The following is a 16,889-nucleotide window of genomic DNA, read 5'->3' on the forward strand; positions in this document are numbered from 1 at the left end:
TAGAGGGGTATTTTTTTTGGGGGGGGGTCAGTTTTGGACGCGGTCCGCGCTTGGACTCGTTAAGGGTATCAAAAACACAGATTTTCAAGAATAATTAAGGATGGTTTTGAAAAAAATGGTCAATCGCGGGGTCAAACGCCTGTAAGAATTAGAGGGGTATTTTTTTGGGGGGTGGTCAGTTTTGGACGCGGTCCGCGCGCTTGGACTCGTTAAGGGTATCAAAAACACAGATTTTCAAGAATAATTAAGGATGGTTTTGAAAAAAATGGTCAATCGCGGGGTCAAACGCCTGTAAGAATTAGAGGGGTATTTTTTTTTTGAGGGGGGGTCAGTTTTGGACGCGGTCCGCGCGCTTGGACTCGTTAAGGGTATCAAAACCACAGATTTTCAAGAATAAGGGTGGCTTTGAAAAAAATGGTCAATGGTCAATCGCGGGGTCAAACGATAAGGTTTTTATTTTTCCTCGGCAAAGCTTCAAGACTAGCCAATTCGTGTCGAGGGCATCCCCCCCCACTCCGCTTTTTCCCCAGAGGTCATATTTTGGCGACAACCTATATAGGAACCAAAATGAGTAGGTAATTAAAGCCCGCGAAAACTTGTTTAGGGTGTTATTTTCAAACAGAGAAAAACTCGTTTAGTGGGTGTTTGGAAATTACTTGATCACGCGTGTGTATTTGAGTGGCACCCCCGGGCTCCATCTCCACTGATCGCGACTGCATATGCGCAGCATAGTTATATAAACCTAACTCTATGATGCGCAGTCATCGAACGACTTTATTCAACTCCAAAATCCCTATGCATGATGACGATGCATGGACATCGTATGTTAACGATCGCGATATTAAAGCGGGATCGATCTTGAGAGGCGTAATGGCGGCAACTTCACTCTTTCCTACACTTTTGTTACGTTCATTTGGATTACCGACTCTCACTGTCTAAGTAACGTAAGCAAAACCTTCATTTATTACTGTATTATGATGTATTAAATAATAATACAAGGCTGTGAAGTTGAAAGTAGAAAAGTGTGAAATTTGGGGGTTGACCTTCCTCTGAGTCTGACTCTGTAGCCAGGCCTAAGATAAGACAATTAAGCGAAACTGTTTTTGCACTAAAAAAAGTTAGCTGGCGTCGCCTAGCCTGCGCTAAATTTCTTGGCCGCCGCGGCAGGCGGCCACGCGCAACCAATCTGCGGATAACCGCTGACAGGGAACAACAGGAAAAGGATAGTCTATAGTATGAGTTATAGATCTAGAAAAGACTAGATCTAGACTAGGCCTAGTAAAAGTAGTGTGCAGATTATCTCTTCAGAAATTTACTTAGACTTGGATCTAGTCTCTAACGTTAACGTTATGATGGGGTGTCCAAACTTCGCGCACTTTTCAAAAATATTCATCAGGCTTAATTTTGTTCACAAAATGTTCATAATTTATACAAAACCAATTCAAGAAACAGTTACCACATTGACGGCAAGATCATAAACTATAAAATCATGGACGAAAATGTAAAGTAGGTCAAGGGGTTTCGCCGGTATCGCGATCTCAAAATTCTATTCCGATCGGCGAATGCGGGCTGTGCTGGAAAACCGTTCAGAAAAAGTGTGACCTAACTTCGCGCACCAAAGCTTTTGTGGAGATTTAAACAAAACTCAAGTTCAAAAAGTGAAATATTTATATCAGAATGATGACAAAATGCTATGGAATCGGTTAGTACCACATTTAACTCACATTTTTGATGATTTCTGCTTGCAAAATGGTGATATCGTGATGCTTGTTGATTTCTTCAAAACGGGCGCCAGCGGTGACAAATTTGCCGATCTTTTGCCAATATTTTCATGAATACTGAACTCATCCTAAAGAAACTTTCACCAAAGGGTAATTTTAGGTCGCTTTTCACGTTAATGATATCAGATTTTAAGGATATTGGCTAGTTTTTGAGATAATGACCGTCCGCGAAGTATGGACACGCGCGAAGTTTGGACTCACTGCCATAGCCTACTTAGTAACTTAGTTTATTGCACCAATTATTAACTAGCAGTAGGCCTAGCATAGGCCTATCTGGCATGGTCATGGAGCCCTTGCCCCGGGACCCCGACACGTCTTCAGACAGTACGTGTTCGGGCTGCCGCAGTAATGGAGCCCTAAATCTACTCGGTGAAAGCAGAACTTGAACTAGAGTAGGTCTACCAGTACAGATCTAGGCCTATCATGGTTTCATTTAGAAATCGGTAGGCTAGGCCTACCGTACCAATTTTTTTACCATGCATTATTATGATATCTAGGGCCTAGGCCCAGGCTTCGGTCAGATGGTATGCTAGTGACTTAAGGACGGAAAATGGCAGTTTCTTAACTTCTATAGTACTAGATCTAGCCTAATCTAAGACAGTTAAGAAATTGATTAGACTCTAGTCTAGGTCCAGTTAAGAAATAGATCTAGATCTAGGACCTACTAGATCTAGATATATATGGCCTAGTAGATCTAGGACCTAGGCCTACTAACTTAGGCCCTAGATCTAAAAAAGCTAGATCTATCATCAAATTTAGTATTAGATCCTAGATCTTATGTTTTTAAGCCATTTAGGCCTAGGCCTACAGAAACTTTATTTGTTCACTTTGATATTAAGTCAAGGGATCTGATTCTAATATGATTTTTATTTATGAGAAAGAATTCAATGGTCGTTATTTTGCTGTAGAAATTCTTGTTTAGACACAAATTTAGGTCTACAGAAAAAATTGCATGGAAGTGCCAAGAAGTGGCTACTATACCGGTAGGCCTACTCACAATAGGCCTAGGCCTAGCCATTTTTTCTAGATGGTCCAGTGGGTGGCCAACCTATGTTGAATCCATACAAATGCAGGTTTTTGTTGGAGATTTGTAGATCTAGTCTTACTTTACTTTTTGACATGGCATTGGAGAAGGTCATAAGGTCAGATTTTATAGATTTCTACAAATTATTACTCATATTAGAATGGAGAATAAAGTAGAAACTTGATAATGATATTGTTTTATCACAAAAGATTTCTATTAAGATGCCATGTAAAAAAAATATAAGGAAGACTTCAATTTCCATTCAAAAAAATCATGCAGTTTGTAGGTAGCAAAAAAAATATTCTGTCTTACATGAGGTGGCCACCCACTGGACCATCTGGAAAAATGGTTCTAGTGAGTGGCTACCGCCATGCAAATTTTTCTGTAGTGATGTAAAAAAAGAAATAAAATAAAAATAAAAAAATTGCTGCCTATAGATACTCTATCTCTATCTAGGCCTAGACAAGATTTACATTTAGATCTAGACAAATCCAGGTCGTAGAGATCTTATTGTGTCGAGGCCTAACCAGCGTTAGGTTATTTTAGAATCTAGGTTTATTGACCAGCATAGATTTTACTTAGACTAGACCAGTGAGAATCTTAGTTCTAGACCCTAGTTACACCTACATGTAGATCTATTTCTGTTATTTTCTTATTAATGAATCTTCAGTTACTCAGGCTGTAGATAATACCTCTAGATCTAGTATACCTACCACAGTGTACCTTATTGTCTAAATCAACATGTACAACATCAACCTCTAGACTACCAAATCTATTTTTATCTGGACCTAAATGGCTAGATCTACATTTTATTATCCACAGGAAATCTTTGGGCTTGATTTTGATCTAGACCATTCAGTCATCATGCCTCTCCCAGCACCGGATGATTACTCGGCTGTTAAGGCTTTCTTCACAGCCAAAGAATGGGCAGAGACCAGTGACTATGAGAAGCTTCGTCTCAAGAACATCAAAGAGAACTACGAGATGATGATTGAAGTTGGTATGTACATGCTGTAGGCCAGGGCCCTGTTTAACAAAGTGTTGCAATTGATCCAAGCAATCGTAACTCTATGGATATCCATGATCAGTGTCATGATTTTGCAAATTGTCCTTTGTAAACAAAGTCGAACGCACTGAATTGTAAAGAAAACAATGAATTCATGGGATGCTTGATACTTCATAATCTCTCTCTCTTAGCTAATCCCTCCACCAAGGAATCTAGAAGAAAACTTTTTTAACACACATGCAATTTAGATGTGGACGTTGCTGGCTTTCCATAGTTGAGGTTGATCAGATTAATTGCAACGCTTTGTAAGATGGGGCCCAAGCGTTCCCAAAGCAGTACTTTTTCCTTTGAAATTCAGTCAAAATTTCCTAGAAATTCGGAAATGGGGATAGTGATGAACCAATGAAAGAGAATTAATTGTTCCTGTTAATCTTCAACCACGTTGACATTACTTTCAACAAAGATATTTTTTGTATTCTACATTTTCTAGAGTGTAATTTAAAATATCACTTATTTGGGGTTCGTTGGTTTATTATTCGGTTTATTTCCAATTCGTCTTATGCCGATTTGTCCAATTGCCAACTCGTCTACTACCATTTGGTCTATCAGTTTGTCTACTCACCACATGGTCTACTTTCATTTAGTCTAATGCAATTCTGTCTGAAAGCCAGTTGGTCCAATAGCCATTTAGTCCATATACCATTTGGTCTAATTTGAATGAATGAAAGGAAAGCGGGTATTAGACCAACTGCTTATTAGACAAAATGGTCATAGACGAAATGGTGATTAGACGAAGTGATGATTGGACCAAATGGTTATTGGACAAAATGGTTTTTATACAAAATTTTGATGGATGAAAGGGCATTTGACTAAATGAAGGTAGACAATGCGGTGACTGGATGAGATGGCAGTGGACGAATTTGCAATTTACCTATGATTCATTACTCGCATAATGCAAAAAGAAGCTCATTAAAGAAAAGAAAATCATTTAAAATAGTTCGATGGGCCTCCCCATTTACAAAATCTTAGATTCATCTGCTTCAAAAGTAATTTCATCTGTTTTAATTTCTAATCATTGGCTCAGGGATGCTGATTAAAAACTTTTGCAATGTGTTCATATCTTCTCTGGATCTGTGCATTTGTAATTGGAATGCCTGTTGCAATTTATGTATGAATGGAAAGCTAAAGATGAGATTTCAGATAAGTTCAGTTTTGCAATACTTTTCTATCGAGATCTACTGTGGATCTGTATTTAACTGTCAGTATTAGGCTACATCTTCTTCACTGATATAAAAGCTAGATTATTTATAGCAAAAAAAAAGTATTCTGACCAGAGGTATAAACAAAATTCAGGAGTTCTTGATCTACATTAGAACACAATTGACTGCAAAGTTTTTTTTATATTAGATCTAAACCTTACAAAGAAAAGATGTGATGATTTGATATTATTAAAAATATTTTGAATCTAGATTAACAGAAAAGGGAGGGGTTTTTCCAAAAGGAATCCCAAAAGAAATAGAAGTTCTCGATCTACTGCAGATCACAATTGACTTCATGTAAAAATGTAAATTTGATTCTTATGGATCCAAAGTTACTATTTGAAGAAAAAATTGTGATAGAGTAAAGTAATTTGGTTTCTTTCCATTTTTTACAAAAGGAATCCTTAACAAATTTCAATTGTTCTTGATCTACTGCAGATCGCAGTGGACAGCAAATGTAGATTTTGTTCTACAAAATTAATCTTAAAGTTCTGTATTAAGAAACAAGTGTGGAAAATATTTGAATAGAACTTAAAGAAGTGCAATATATTGCTCGACATAAATAGGGAATCTTATTAAGTAAATTGTCTGCAGTTTTTAGGCGTTAGACATGGTGAAATCAAACTTTCTTGATATCTTTTGTAAACTTATAGAAAATAATGTATAGGTGTTTGTAGTCTAAGGCTGAGTACGTACATGTACATTGACATTTGATTTTCACAGTAACTTTTAGTACTACTGCATATAATTTCATATTCAGTGTTTTCTATCAATTTGTTTCAGACCTAAGTAATGGTAAATTTTGCAGTATTTCCATATCAGATCTCAACCTACAAAAAAACAGCTTGCTTTGTGCTTTTTTTATTGGGATGGTTGAAAATATATATTTCTAAACATTGCAGATCTACATTAAAGCATTATGGCCATGATCTACCTTATAAAACTTGTTCTAGACCACACACACACACAAAAAAAAAACCAGAATGCAGAGTGGTACAACTGTGCGATGATGAAATCTATATTTCATCAGCGGTCATCTACAACTGAAATGTATCTTATAGATTTTTCAATCATTTTATTATTGTTCTTTTAAGTGTAGTGAAGCAAAACTGAGTCTAGGGAAACAACCAGTGAAACAGACTGAAGCTTTCATTCTATTCAAATGATTTAATAATAATAATATAGGGTATTTATATTGCGCACATATATCCACCTTGTTAGGTGCTCAAGGCGCTCCTATATTACCCCCTCCTATTATATTTAGATAATGTTAAATAATGATTTGAAACTAAATAAAGGAATAAGTATCATGTCATGCGATATAAAAGGTGTCATTACGAATTGTTGCAGTTGTTGTGAACTTCTGCTAGACTAGTACCCTCATATGAGATTTCCCTTATGTTAAAATTGATGCTATGATATTAGTTGAAAATTTACAAGCAGGTTGTGTATCATTCAGGCGACTTTTTTCTCACCACATTAACACATGGAGCTTCTTTTTTATATTTTTTAAAAATCAATTGGACTAGGATATGATTTATTATTTTGATGCAGGGTTACAGGTTGGTCCTCCAGAGTTCATGCGACCTCGGCGAGGAAGAAAGAAACAAATCGTTGAGGAGAGTGACAGCGAGGACAAGGAATGGAAACCTAAGAGAGCTAAAAAGAAATCAAGAGGTAAGAGCCAGGGTTAATTGGAAGCGCCGCCCGTGGTGTACATGTAGCGGTTCTGGCTCTTGCCTTGTAATCAGAGGGTTGTGTGTTTGAATCCCACCATGGCCTAGCGTCCTTTGGCAAGACGTCATTCAACGATTTGCCACTCTCCACCCAGGTGTTACATGGGTACCCAGTAGGATGGGAAAGCCTATTATGTAGTATGCCTAGCAATTGAGTCTTCAATAGAACTCTTGTTGGAATGCTCCCCAGGGAGTGGAGAAGGTGCATACATTGTATGCGGACGTGCAGTGATCTGATGACCAGGGAAATAATGTATCAGTAAAGCGCTTAGAGACGTTGTTCTGATGTTTTAAGCATTATATAAATGTGGAATATTATGTATTCTGTAAAATCAAATAGCCCACCTTCCTGGTCATCAACACCATCCCCCTATGCTTGCTTTAGCTTTTGAATTGTTCAAGGTTCAATCCCTGTTGATTTTAGAGTGTTACAGTTGTTTATGTGAACTAGAAAAAAAGGCGTTTGTTTGACATGTTTTATACATGTCAAAGGTAAGAAGTATGGGTAAGTTTCTAATGCCCAACCAAAATGATGATAATTATGGTATATGAGAAGATGATGATGCGATCTTGATATTGTTATGCATGTCATTCCTGCAGGATCTTTTCATGCACCATTCAAGGTCCAGCAGAAAGTTCCCAAACCAGTTCATACAAAGAAGAAAACATCATCTCAAGAGTGTGCAAAACCAGTGAGTACTAATAAAAACATCAAAAAAAGAAACAGATCAAAACACAAAATAAGTATGTAAGATAAGAGCAAAATACAAGTAAAGCAATATATCAATTTTGATAGAGAAAAATGGAATGCTGCATGCATTCAAAGTTACGAATATCAATTCTCTCAGAGTGTCCTGCTTGATCAATCAAACAAGGCACTTTGGTAATTTTATTTGACTTCTTTAATTGCACAACATTATGCTATAGTATGCTCTTACATTAAGCCAGGGTAACAGCATTGATGTTAGATGTATATAATACAATCAAGGATTGCACATTATCTGTTTTGTGTGCCTGAGAGTAAGTGAGAAGCTGTTGGTCTCACAAAAGTTTGTTATATTAAACAAATCTTTAGATTATGGTTGTGGAGTTCTTTTCTTTGGAACATTCTGATCAATATTTTATTATTATTAAACATTTCTGGACATTCATTTTCTAGCACACTCCAACATCAGGGTTTGTGATCATTTATTTTAATGCTTAAATTGCAGAACTATATGCTATAATATGCTCATACTTTATATGATAACAACTTGACGTAAGATATGTATGTATTTGAATAGCAATAATGCTGCAATCAAGAATCTTTCTGTTCAATATGTGATTTTGAAGTACTTTCAAACAAATTTTAACATTGTTTTACATTCGATTACTATTCTAGCACACTGTAACGTCAGGTACTCTGTATGATGATGATGGCAATCCACTGGATGATGCCAATCACATCGGAGGAGAGCGGATCATCGATCTCCTTGAATGGAAAGACTATGATGAAGCTACCCAGACACATACCAATCCAACATCATCAGGTGATCAGGGGCCTCAGTCAGGTGATCAGAAGACTGAGCAAACCTTGACAGAAGCATCTCCAGCAGAGGAGCGGACTTCCAAGCCATCCCAATCCTGCATGAAAGTTGGGGGGAAAGCTGGTGGAAAGGCCAAGTCTCTGTCAGGTGAAATTAACATGGTCTAAATATGTCCATGAAATATCTCATAAGTACTTAATTTAATGTTTTTATCTAATACGGTAATTTTCTGCCATCTAACGTTTCAGGGAGGAATCTTCACAATCAGTTTTCTTCATTGAATGTATTGTTATTATAAAATAAAAGCTGGTCCTTTTTATCCTCTGGAAAAATTGCTATATAAAAGTGGTAGTATAGTAGTAGTAGAAGTAGTAGTAGTAGTAGTAGTAGTAGTAGTAGTGGTAGTAGTAGTAGTAGATCAAAGTAGTAGTAGTAGTGTATTATTGTTGTTGCTGTTATTGTTATTATTATCATTATTACTCTGAATGAAATGGTGACCCACACCAACACAAGACCTTCATGTCAAAGGTACCCCATTCTGTAAAGAGATTAATCCGATTGCTTAGTCATCACCTTGATGCAATAACACAAAGGTTAACAATAAATTGCTTAATAGAATGACCACTCAAAATCAAGATCCTCATTGTATGCGCATTTTGCTAAAGTAGACTTACTATGAACCAATCAGAAGTTGCTCTTTGAACATAGCGATCAATCGCTAACCTTTGTGTTACGGACCCCAGGTTTTAATTTCTTTCACTTTAAAATTCCCACATCACGTGTGACTGACAGTTTTGCCTATGAAGTTGCTAAAGAACCATTCAAATACCAGTAGTACTTTCCAAATGTAATCGATTATTGAAAAGACAGTTTCAGGAAACATTACAGATTTTTCAGTCTAAGATTTGAAAGTAATTTCCGATTAACAGATAAAATGTAACTTCTTTGTTTGAGGTACCCCATCTAATTATAATCTTACTTTTTAACCCTATCTAGGCCGGGGGGGCCTCGGAGGCCCCCCCCTCAACGAATCGCGCGATATTTTCGCCGCGCAAAATTTTTTGACCGCGCCGCTCGCTGACTTTTTACTTTCAAGTCTTGCGCAACTTTTGAGACCAATTTTGCGTCACCCGGGTACGTGGTTCCGAAATTACGCAACATTATGTAAGTGCATGTCAGACCAAAAATTGCTCAAAAACGTGATTTCGTGTACAAAGTCAATGCAAATTGTGTTTTCAACCAAAATTCATAAATGCATGATTATTTTTAGTTTTGCTGGTCTAAATGTATTTATTTTATGCTTTTTATGATCACAGAAGAGTCCCCAACAAATTTCATTGACAAAACAATGAAAAACAAAAGGTAAAAAAACAAAGAAATACATAAGAAATTGCAAAAAAAATATAATACATAAGAAAATGATTTGATATCGCAATTTTTTTCATGGACACTTGCTAAGAACACCACAAAGAGTTTCTATACCAAAAATTAGTACATTTGGAGCTTTATTTAGGGAGTTAGAGGAAAAAGAATGATTTTGCATACTAATTACGCATAAATTAGCATAATCACTTAATAATAATAATAATAATAATAATAATAATAATATAGGATATTTATATTGCGCACATTTCCACCTTGTTAGGTGCTCAAGGCGCTCCTATATTACCCGGCTAAGCTAGGCGTTCATAGCGCACACAGCTTCTTAAGGAATTACTTCCTACCGGTACCCATTTACCTCACCTGGGTCGAGTGCAGCACATCTTGGATCAGTTTCTTGCTGAAGGAAATTACGCCATGGCTGGGATTCGAACCCACGACCCTCTGTTTCAAAGTTCGAAGACTAATCCACTGGGCCACAACGCTCCACTCAATACCAATTCGCATGAAAAAAATTACTATACCATCTTGTAGATTATGTCCCAGGCAACCCACGTGCCAATTTTCGGCGCGATCACACGGTCGTCGGCCGAGATCTTAAGGGGGGGCTTGGGAGGCCCCCCCCCCCCCCCCCCCCCCCCCCCCGGCCATATGAACTCCCAAAATACCCCGGCCTAGATAGGGTTAAAGAGGAGGATAGAATTTGTTTTTAATGCAGACATCTTTTTTGTAATTGAGTCCTGTGAAACTATTTGATGAAAATATTTATAGTAAATCATTGCCGTAACTTATGAGGTAAGAAGATCCTTATCAATTTGTGCTATTTGGTTTCAGAAAGGAGAAGAGCTAAATCCCAACCATCGCCAAGACAATCTAGGTATCCTCGAAGATCCGTATCCAGGAAGTGCTACAAAGAAGATGATGTTCCTGATGATGATCATTACATCTGTAAGTAAACATATAATGGAGACATATTACCTTAATTACACACCTATTTTCCTACAGATTAAGTACAAATCTATATTGGCTATCACTAGTATATCAATGACTCTGAATAGAGTGAGAATTCTGTACTGTTTGTTTTGATGTTCTCATTTGTGAAATTCCTTGTGTTTGTACATTATTTATTCTGATTTTTATAGAGAGAAGAATAAGAGGAAGTAAAAAAAGATTGGGTCATGACAATAAAGAGAAGATTTAGAATAAGGATAAGGAGGAAAAGGAACATAAAGGCAAGAATAATGAAGCAAAAAAGATAAGAGAAGATAATGATAAAGGAGAAGTGAAAGTCTTGTTATAGTAGGATAAGAAGTGAAAGAGACATGTGCAGTAGTAAATAGTATCTGCAACGTTATTTTTCTATAGCCAACATAAACTCTTTTAGATTGTGAGGACTGTCATAAGGTCTTTGAGGGTGAGTGTTCCAAACATCTCTCCATTATCAAGGATTACCCCAATTTCAATGAATTCTGCTGAGATGAATTCTTTGTATGTTAAATTCAGTGATTGATAGTGATGTGTCTAACTTCATCTTTTCTGTAGATTGTGAGGACTGTCATGAGGTCTTTGAGGGTGAGTGTTCCAAACATCCCCTCACCATCATCAAAGACAACCCCATCGCTAAAGGCTGTAAGGACAGAGCAATAAAGACTCTACCAGATGGTCTAATGGTCAAGCAGTCATCAATACCAGGGGCTGGTCAGGGAGTCTTTGCTACCAAGTTCATTCCTAAAGGATATCGTTTTGGCCCTTATGAGGGCGACATTGTAGACCTGGAAACCGGATATGATAGTGGATATGCTTGGGAGGTGCGATTGATTTTTTACTTGATCTTTTTCTCTGTCAAGAAACATGCCTGATATCAATACTTTACATGAAGCTATTAGATATTGTTCTCAGTTTAATCCTAAAATGGCCGGGGGGGGGGCTGAATCAACCCCACCCCCTCAACATTTTCTGCGATCATTCCGCCGCGCGAAATTTTTTGACCGCGCCATTCACAGACTTTATTTTTTAAAGTTTCGCGCATCTTTTGACACCAAATTTACGACACATGAGTATGCGGTTCCGAAATTATGCAACATTTCATGTTGCATGTCAGACCCAAAATTGTTCCAAAACTTGATTTTGTCTACAAAGTCAAAGCAAATTGAGTTTGCTCATCTTATTAATAAAGATATGATTATTTTTAGTTTAAAAAGCTGAAATAAATTGATTTTGGCATAATTATGCTTCAAAAGGTTGTGCAATAAATCTGGTGAAAAAAACAAAAAAAATGGTTGAAAAACAAAGAATTACATTAGAAATTCATAAAACATTAAAATACATAAGAAATTGATTTCCAAAACGAAGTTTTTTTAAATTGCGATTTTTAAGATAATGCTACAAAGAATATTTTCACCAAAAATTAGCATTCTAGGAGCTTTATTTAGTGAATTAGAGCAAAAAGTATGATTTATGCATAAATTTGCATAATTAATTTATATAAAATAAAATCTCATTATTTTGGAAAATTTTACCATACAGCCTTGTAGATTACATCGCACACTACCAGCATGCAAATTTTTGCGGCACTCGCGCGATCGGCGGCCGAGATCTCAGGGGGTTGAATCAACCCACCCCTCCCCCCTGGCCAAGGAACAGCCAAAAAAGCTCGGCCTAGTTAGGGTTAATTGTTTTAAATGAATTTCCTGATTCTAAGCTTGTAGGTCCCGTATAATATTAAGTCATCAGCCAATCACATTGAATCATTTCTGTAGCTTCTCTGTTATTGCAAATTGTTTATCATGAAATTAACAAGATTTATGAAATAGGCCCCCTTTCAAATGGTCCAGATTCTAAACACTGACATTACTTAAAGAGTGGAAGCTTTGCAGTCATCGTTCAAATTTGTTCTGATTTAAAAATCACTCTTACAAATGAATCATCTTTAGTTTGAAAATTGTTCAATCAGCTGTTTACAAAAGGCAATGATCCCTTTAATGTGATAGCTAAATGTGACCCTGAATTTCCACTTAAATTTTTTAATTTATCACAAAACCATGATTAAAAATTTGTAACTCCCCTTTTCTGTTCTTATGTGAATTTCAAGTTACAGTTTAAATGCCATTACGACTACAAATTGATTGAAAATCCATTTTGTCACTTTGTTGCAAAGTGTAATCGTTAACATTTTCTGTCCAATTTTCAGTCCCAACTTCTTGTTCAAGCTCTATTTCAGTTACTATGTTAAAGTCTGGGCTGAAAAGATTTCTATCTCAATAAATAGAGTAAAATTCACAGAGAAAAATGCTGAAAATTTCATCAAAATTAGGTAACAAATAACAAAGATATTGAAGTTTAAAGTTTTAACTAATGCACTAAATCAATTATCAATTCAATTGTTTTAGTTCTTGGTAGAAAATTTTTAATAAACCTGATTTCATATAATGAAATACAAAATAACAAGTAGGTAATATTACATCATCAGCCCGCCTATTGAATATTGATAAAGACATGACTAGAACTGTTGAGTCACCACAATAATGCAAATCTTTAAAATTCAATTGGTTTGTTTGTTATCCGATTTTGATCAAATTTTCGGCATTTTACTTTATTTATTGAAATTAAATATTTTCAGCCTGGACCATCCCTTTAAGTTCAATTACAATGTTTATTTCAATTTTCCACCTGCTAGATCTGTACAGAAAGCAAAGCCCACCACTACGTTGACAGTAACAGTGAGCTAACAGGAAACTGGATGAGATACATCAATTGTGCACGCAATGAGGGTGAACAGAACCTTGTAGCATTTCAGTACCTTGGTGAGATCTACTATCGTACCTTTAAACCGATCTGTCCAGGAAGGGAGCTACTGGTCTACTATGGGGAGCAGTACGCTAAGGATCTCGGTATCACATCACAGCTCAATAAACTCAGTGTAGAAACAGGTATTTGATTCAGGAATATTTGCCATATAGCAGGAATGCACCTTTCAAAATGTATATTCAGAAGATTCTTCCTTTCCTCCTCTATCTTTTTCTGTATCCTTTCCATTTCTGTCTTTTTTATTCTCCTTATGCATGCACATTTGTCTTAAAATTAGATTGAACTGGAAATTTCCCTACAATATATAAAAAGGTATTCCTAAATAGAAGTATGTGTTTGATGTGTAAGTCATATTTACGAAAAAAAATGAGTCTACATCTTATGAAGATCATGACTGGAATCAATAGATTGTCTTTTTAAAATTACATGGAATCAAATAATGTAAATTATTCATTTTGGTATATTTACTTAATTAAGTTCATTATTAGAATTAAAAACTTGTTTTAAGCAATATGAATTCAGTATGGCCTCTATACGGATATAAATTGCTGTATTTGCGGGCCCTGAGGTATTGGTCATTATACCAGTCTTCAATATTTACAGGCAATAAATCACTGTAAGGTGATTCAAAATTAAAACCATAACAATCTTAGGACATTTATGTTCATAACATATATTTATAAATGTGAATGATTATAGGCAAGGGTTCATTATCAGAACAGAGGCTTTGATGAAATTGAAATTTATGTAATTTATTTGTGTCATTGACTTTGTCTGTATTCTCCCCTCCCGCATTACCCCTCATCATTTTAGATTCTGGAGTCTATAGATGTGAGTACTGTGGATCACTCTATGCTATTCCTCTGGTCCTGGCAAGGCATCTCAAGTACAAACATGGTCATCGTGGTGTCATCCCTCCAGCAGATGCACCCAAGGAGGACATTCTACAGTTCATCAAAGGAGAAATACGAAAACCTGCTCTCAGTAGAGTGATGAAGATCAACACTAATATAATAAATCATGGTAGCAAGGCTGTGTCTAATTCTAAGATCAGAAATTATTGTAAAGCAGAGATGAAATGCTTTGATGAAAATAAGATACCTAAACATGACCTCTTTGCAGGTGATGTTGAAAATATCAAAACAAATAGGAACTCTGATATTTTTGATAAAGAATGTAATGAATTTCCAGATAATAACTCAGAAGGTAAAGAAAATCATGTTGGTGAAATATTGTGTACTATTGAACACAATCCCACAAAACATAAACTAATTCATGAGAAGCCCTATGTATGTGATCAATGTGGTAAGGCATTTAATCAAGATACAGATCTCACAAGACATAAACGAATCCATACAGGTGAGAAGCCCTATGTATGTGATCAATGTGGTAAGGCATTTAATCGTGAACATCATCTCACAACACATAAACGTATCCATACAGGTGAGAAGCCCTATGTATGTGATCAATGTGGTAAGGCATTTAGTGATGGAAGTACTTTCAGAAAACATAAACGAATCCATACAGGTGAGAAGCCCTATGTATGTGATCAATGTGGTAAGGCATTTAATCTAGAAGGTAATCTCAGAACACATAAACGAATCCATACAGGTGAGAAGCCCTATGTATGTGATCAATGTGGTAAGGCATTTAATCAAGAAATAAGTCTCACAAGACATAAACGAATCCATACAGGTGAGAAGCCCTATGTATGTGATCAATGTGGTAAGGCATTTAATCTAGATGCAGATCTCACAAAACATAAACGAATCCATACAGGTGAGAAGCCCTATGTATGTGATCAATGTGGTAAGGCATTTAGCGATGGAAGTTATTACAGAAGACATAAGCGAAAGTGTCTCGGTGCAAACACACAGTGCAATAAGAAAACTGTGCAGTCAGAAATGAACGTCATACAAACCAATGAAATATAACCCTTGTGTATTATGCAGTTTTCAAGACATGAACCTCCTTAGGTAATTACCAAATTCATTTAATTGGGATATGAATTACATGATATTTCAAATGCATAAATAGATTTTTTTTAGCGAATGATTCCATTCTAGAATTTAGAAGCTTTCAAATTTGAAATGAAAACAATTAATCTAAATGAAATTCATTAACTTGATCATTTATTTATCTGCTTTTTCCCTTAATTAGTTCATAGCATTGCATGTCCATATATCACAAAGATATTAATTTATACTTTTTATTATTTTTTTCAACTGAGTGTTCTCTATCAACAGTGTAATATATATATATATATATATTTATATATATATATATATGTATATATTATATATATATGTGTGTAATATGTAGAAAATCAAGTACATGTAGACACAGGTGCATTGAATTCCACCAGTGTAAATTCTGAGGTACTTTGGATTGGAATGTTGTTTATCTTCAAAGAAAAAAAGAAATGTTCATTGGTCGAGTATATTTCAGTTGAAATTTACTACCTGTTGTAGATTACATGTACATGCAAGTATGAGATGTAAATTTGATTGGAATTTATTTCTATTTAATTACACAGCAATCACCTACAGATTGTTTTTGAGAATGTTTGTCTACTTGAGAGCATCGCAATAAAATTGCAATCACTTGTAAGTCAATTTTTGGTTTAAAAAAAATCAATCGTAAGTCTTGAAATCAATTGCAATGCTGGTCTGCTATCCGAAACAAGAAGTTTAAGTTGATTTGTGATAGTTAAACTTCATCACTTTCTTTTTAGATTGAAATTTTATTTGGCCTACATCTGTAGATACATTCAAACATCTGTTTCGTATTGCAAATTCGCCTTGGGAGTGAACTATATGCCATAAATGTTGAAAATGAAAGATTCTTCATTCAAAATTTCACTGAATTTCTGATATTTAATCTTAAACTGATTAAATGTTTATTTATGAAAGAAGTGAATAAATTCATCTTCCCAAATAGAATTGTGTTAGAAACAATATGATAAATTTTTGACATATAAACCATTATCAAATAAATATAAATATTAATTTGAAGTACAATTTGATAAAAACTTTATGTAAATATGTTTCAAAATGTGGTAATAAGTTGAATGCATGTGTTGTCAGACATACACGAAATAAAGTTGTTGAATAATTTTACTTAATTTGGTGTTCTTAACCAATGTCAAAGTTATACATGAATTCAAATTTCCATAGTAAATTAAATAAATCAAATGGTAATTTAAAATTGTAAATTGAAATTATGATAAATCCTTAAAAGCAGGGATTCATGAGATTCATCCTGCTTAAGATATTTGATTATGCATGTCAGGTGTATCACGGAGGATTAACTAAAGAACAGTCTGATAGGTTAGAATCAATACAGAAGAGAGCACTGAAAATCATAACTC

The 16,889-nt window shown here is 35.4% G+C and overlaps 2 protein-coding genes across 2 annotated transcripts; both read left to right on the top strand.

The window, feature by feature from the left end:
* The first annotated feature begins 764 nt into the window (after positions 1-764).
* LOC121417678 (probable histone-lysine N-methyltransferase PRDM7) lies at positions 765-6,764 on the top strand. The gene is made up of 3 exons (XM_041611411.1): positions 765-944; positions 3,628-3,805; positions 6,625-6,764. Exons 2-3 carry the CDS (start codon positions 3,670-3,672, stop codon positions 6,762-6,764), a joined length of 276 nt encoding a protein of 91 aa, XP_041467345.1. The 5' UTR covers positions 765-944; positions 3,628-3,669.
* Positions 6,765-8,433: 1,669 nt separating this feature from the next.
* On the top strand, positions 8,434-15,687 carry LOC121417679 (histone-lysine N-methyltransferase PRDM9-like). Its single transcript, XM_041611412.1, has 5 exons — positions 8,434-8,479; positions 10,547-10,660; positions 11,255-11,520; positions 13,389-13,641; positions 14,333-15,687. The coding sequence occupies exons 1-5, from the start codon at positions 8,434-8,436 to the stop codon at positions 15,451-15,453; spliced, it is 1,800 nt and encodes a 599-aa protein (XP_041467346.1). The 3' UTR covers positions 15,454-15,687.
* The last annotated feature ends 1,202 nt before the right edge of the window (positions 15,688-16,889 follow it).

Source organism: Lytechinus variegatus, chromosome 6 (genome assembly GCF_018143015.1).
Source record: "Lytechinus variegatus isolate NC3 chromosome 6, Lvar_3.0, whole genome shotgun sequence".
Lineage (NCBI taxonomy): Eukaryota > Metazoa > Echinodermata > Echinoidea > Temnopleuroida > Toxopneustidae > Lytechinus > Lytechinus variegatus.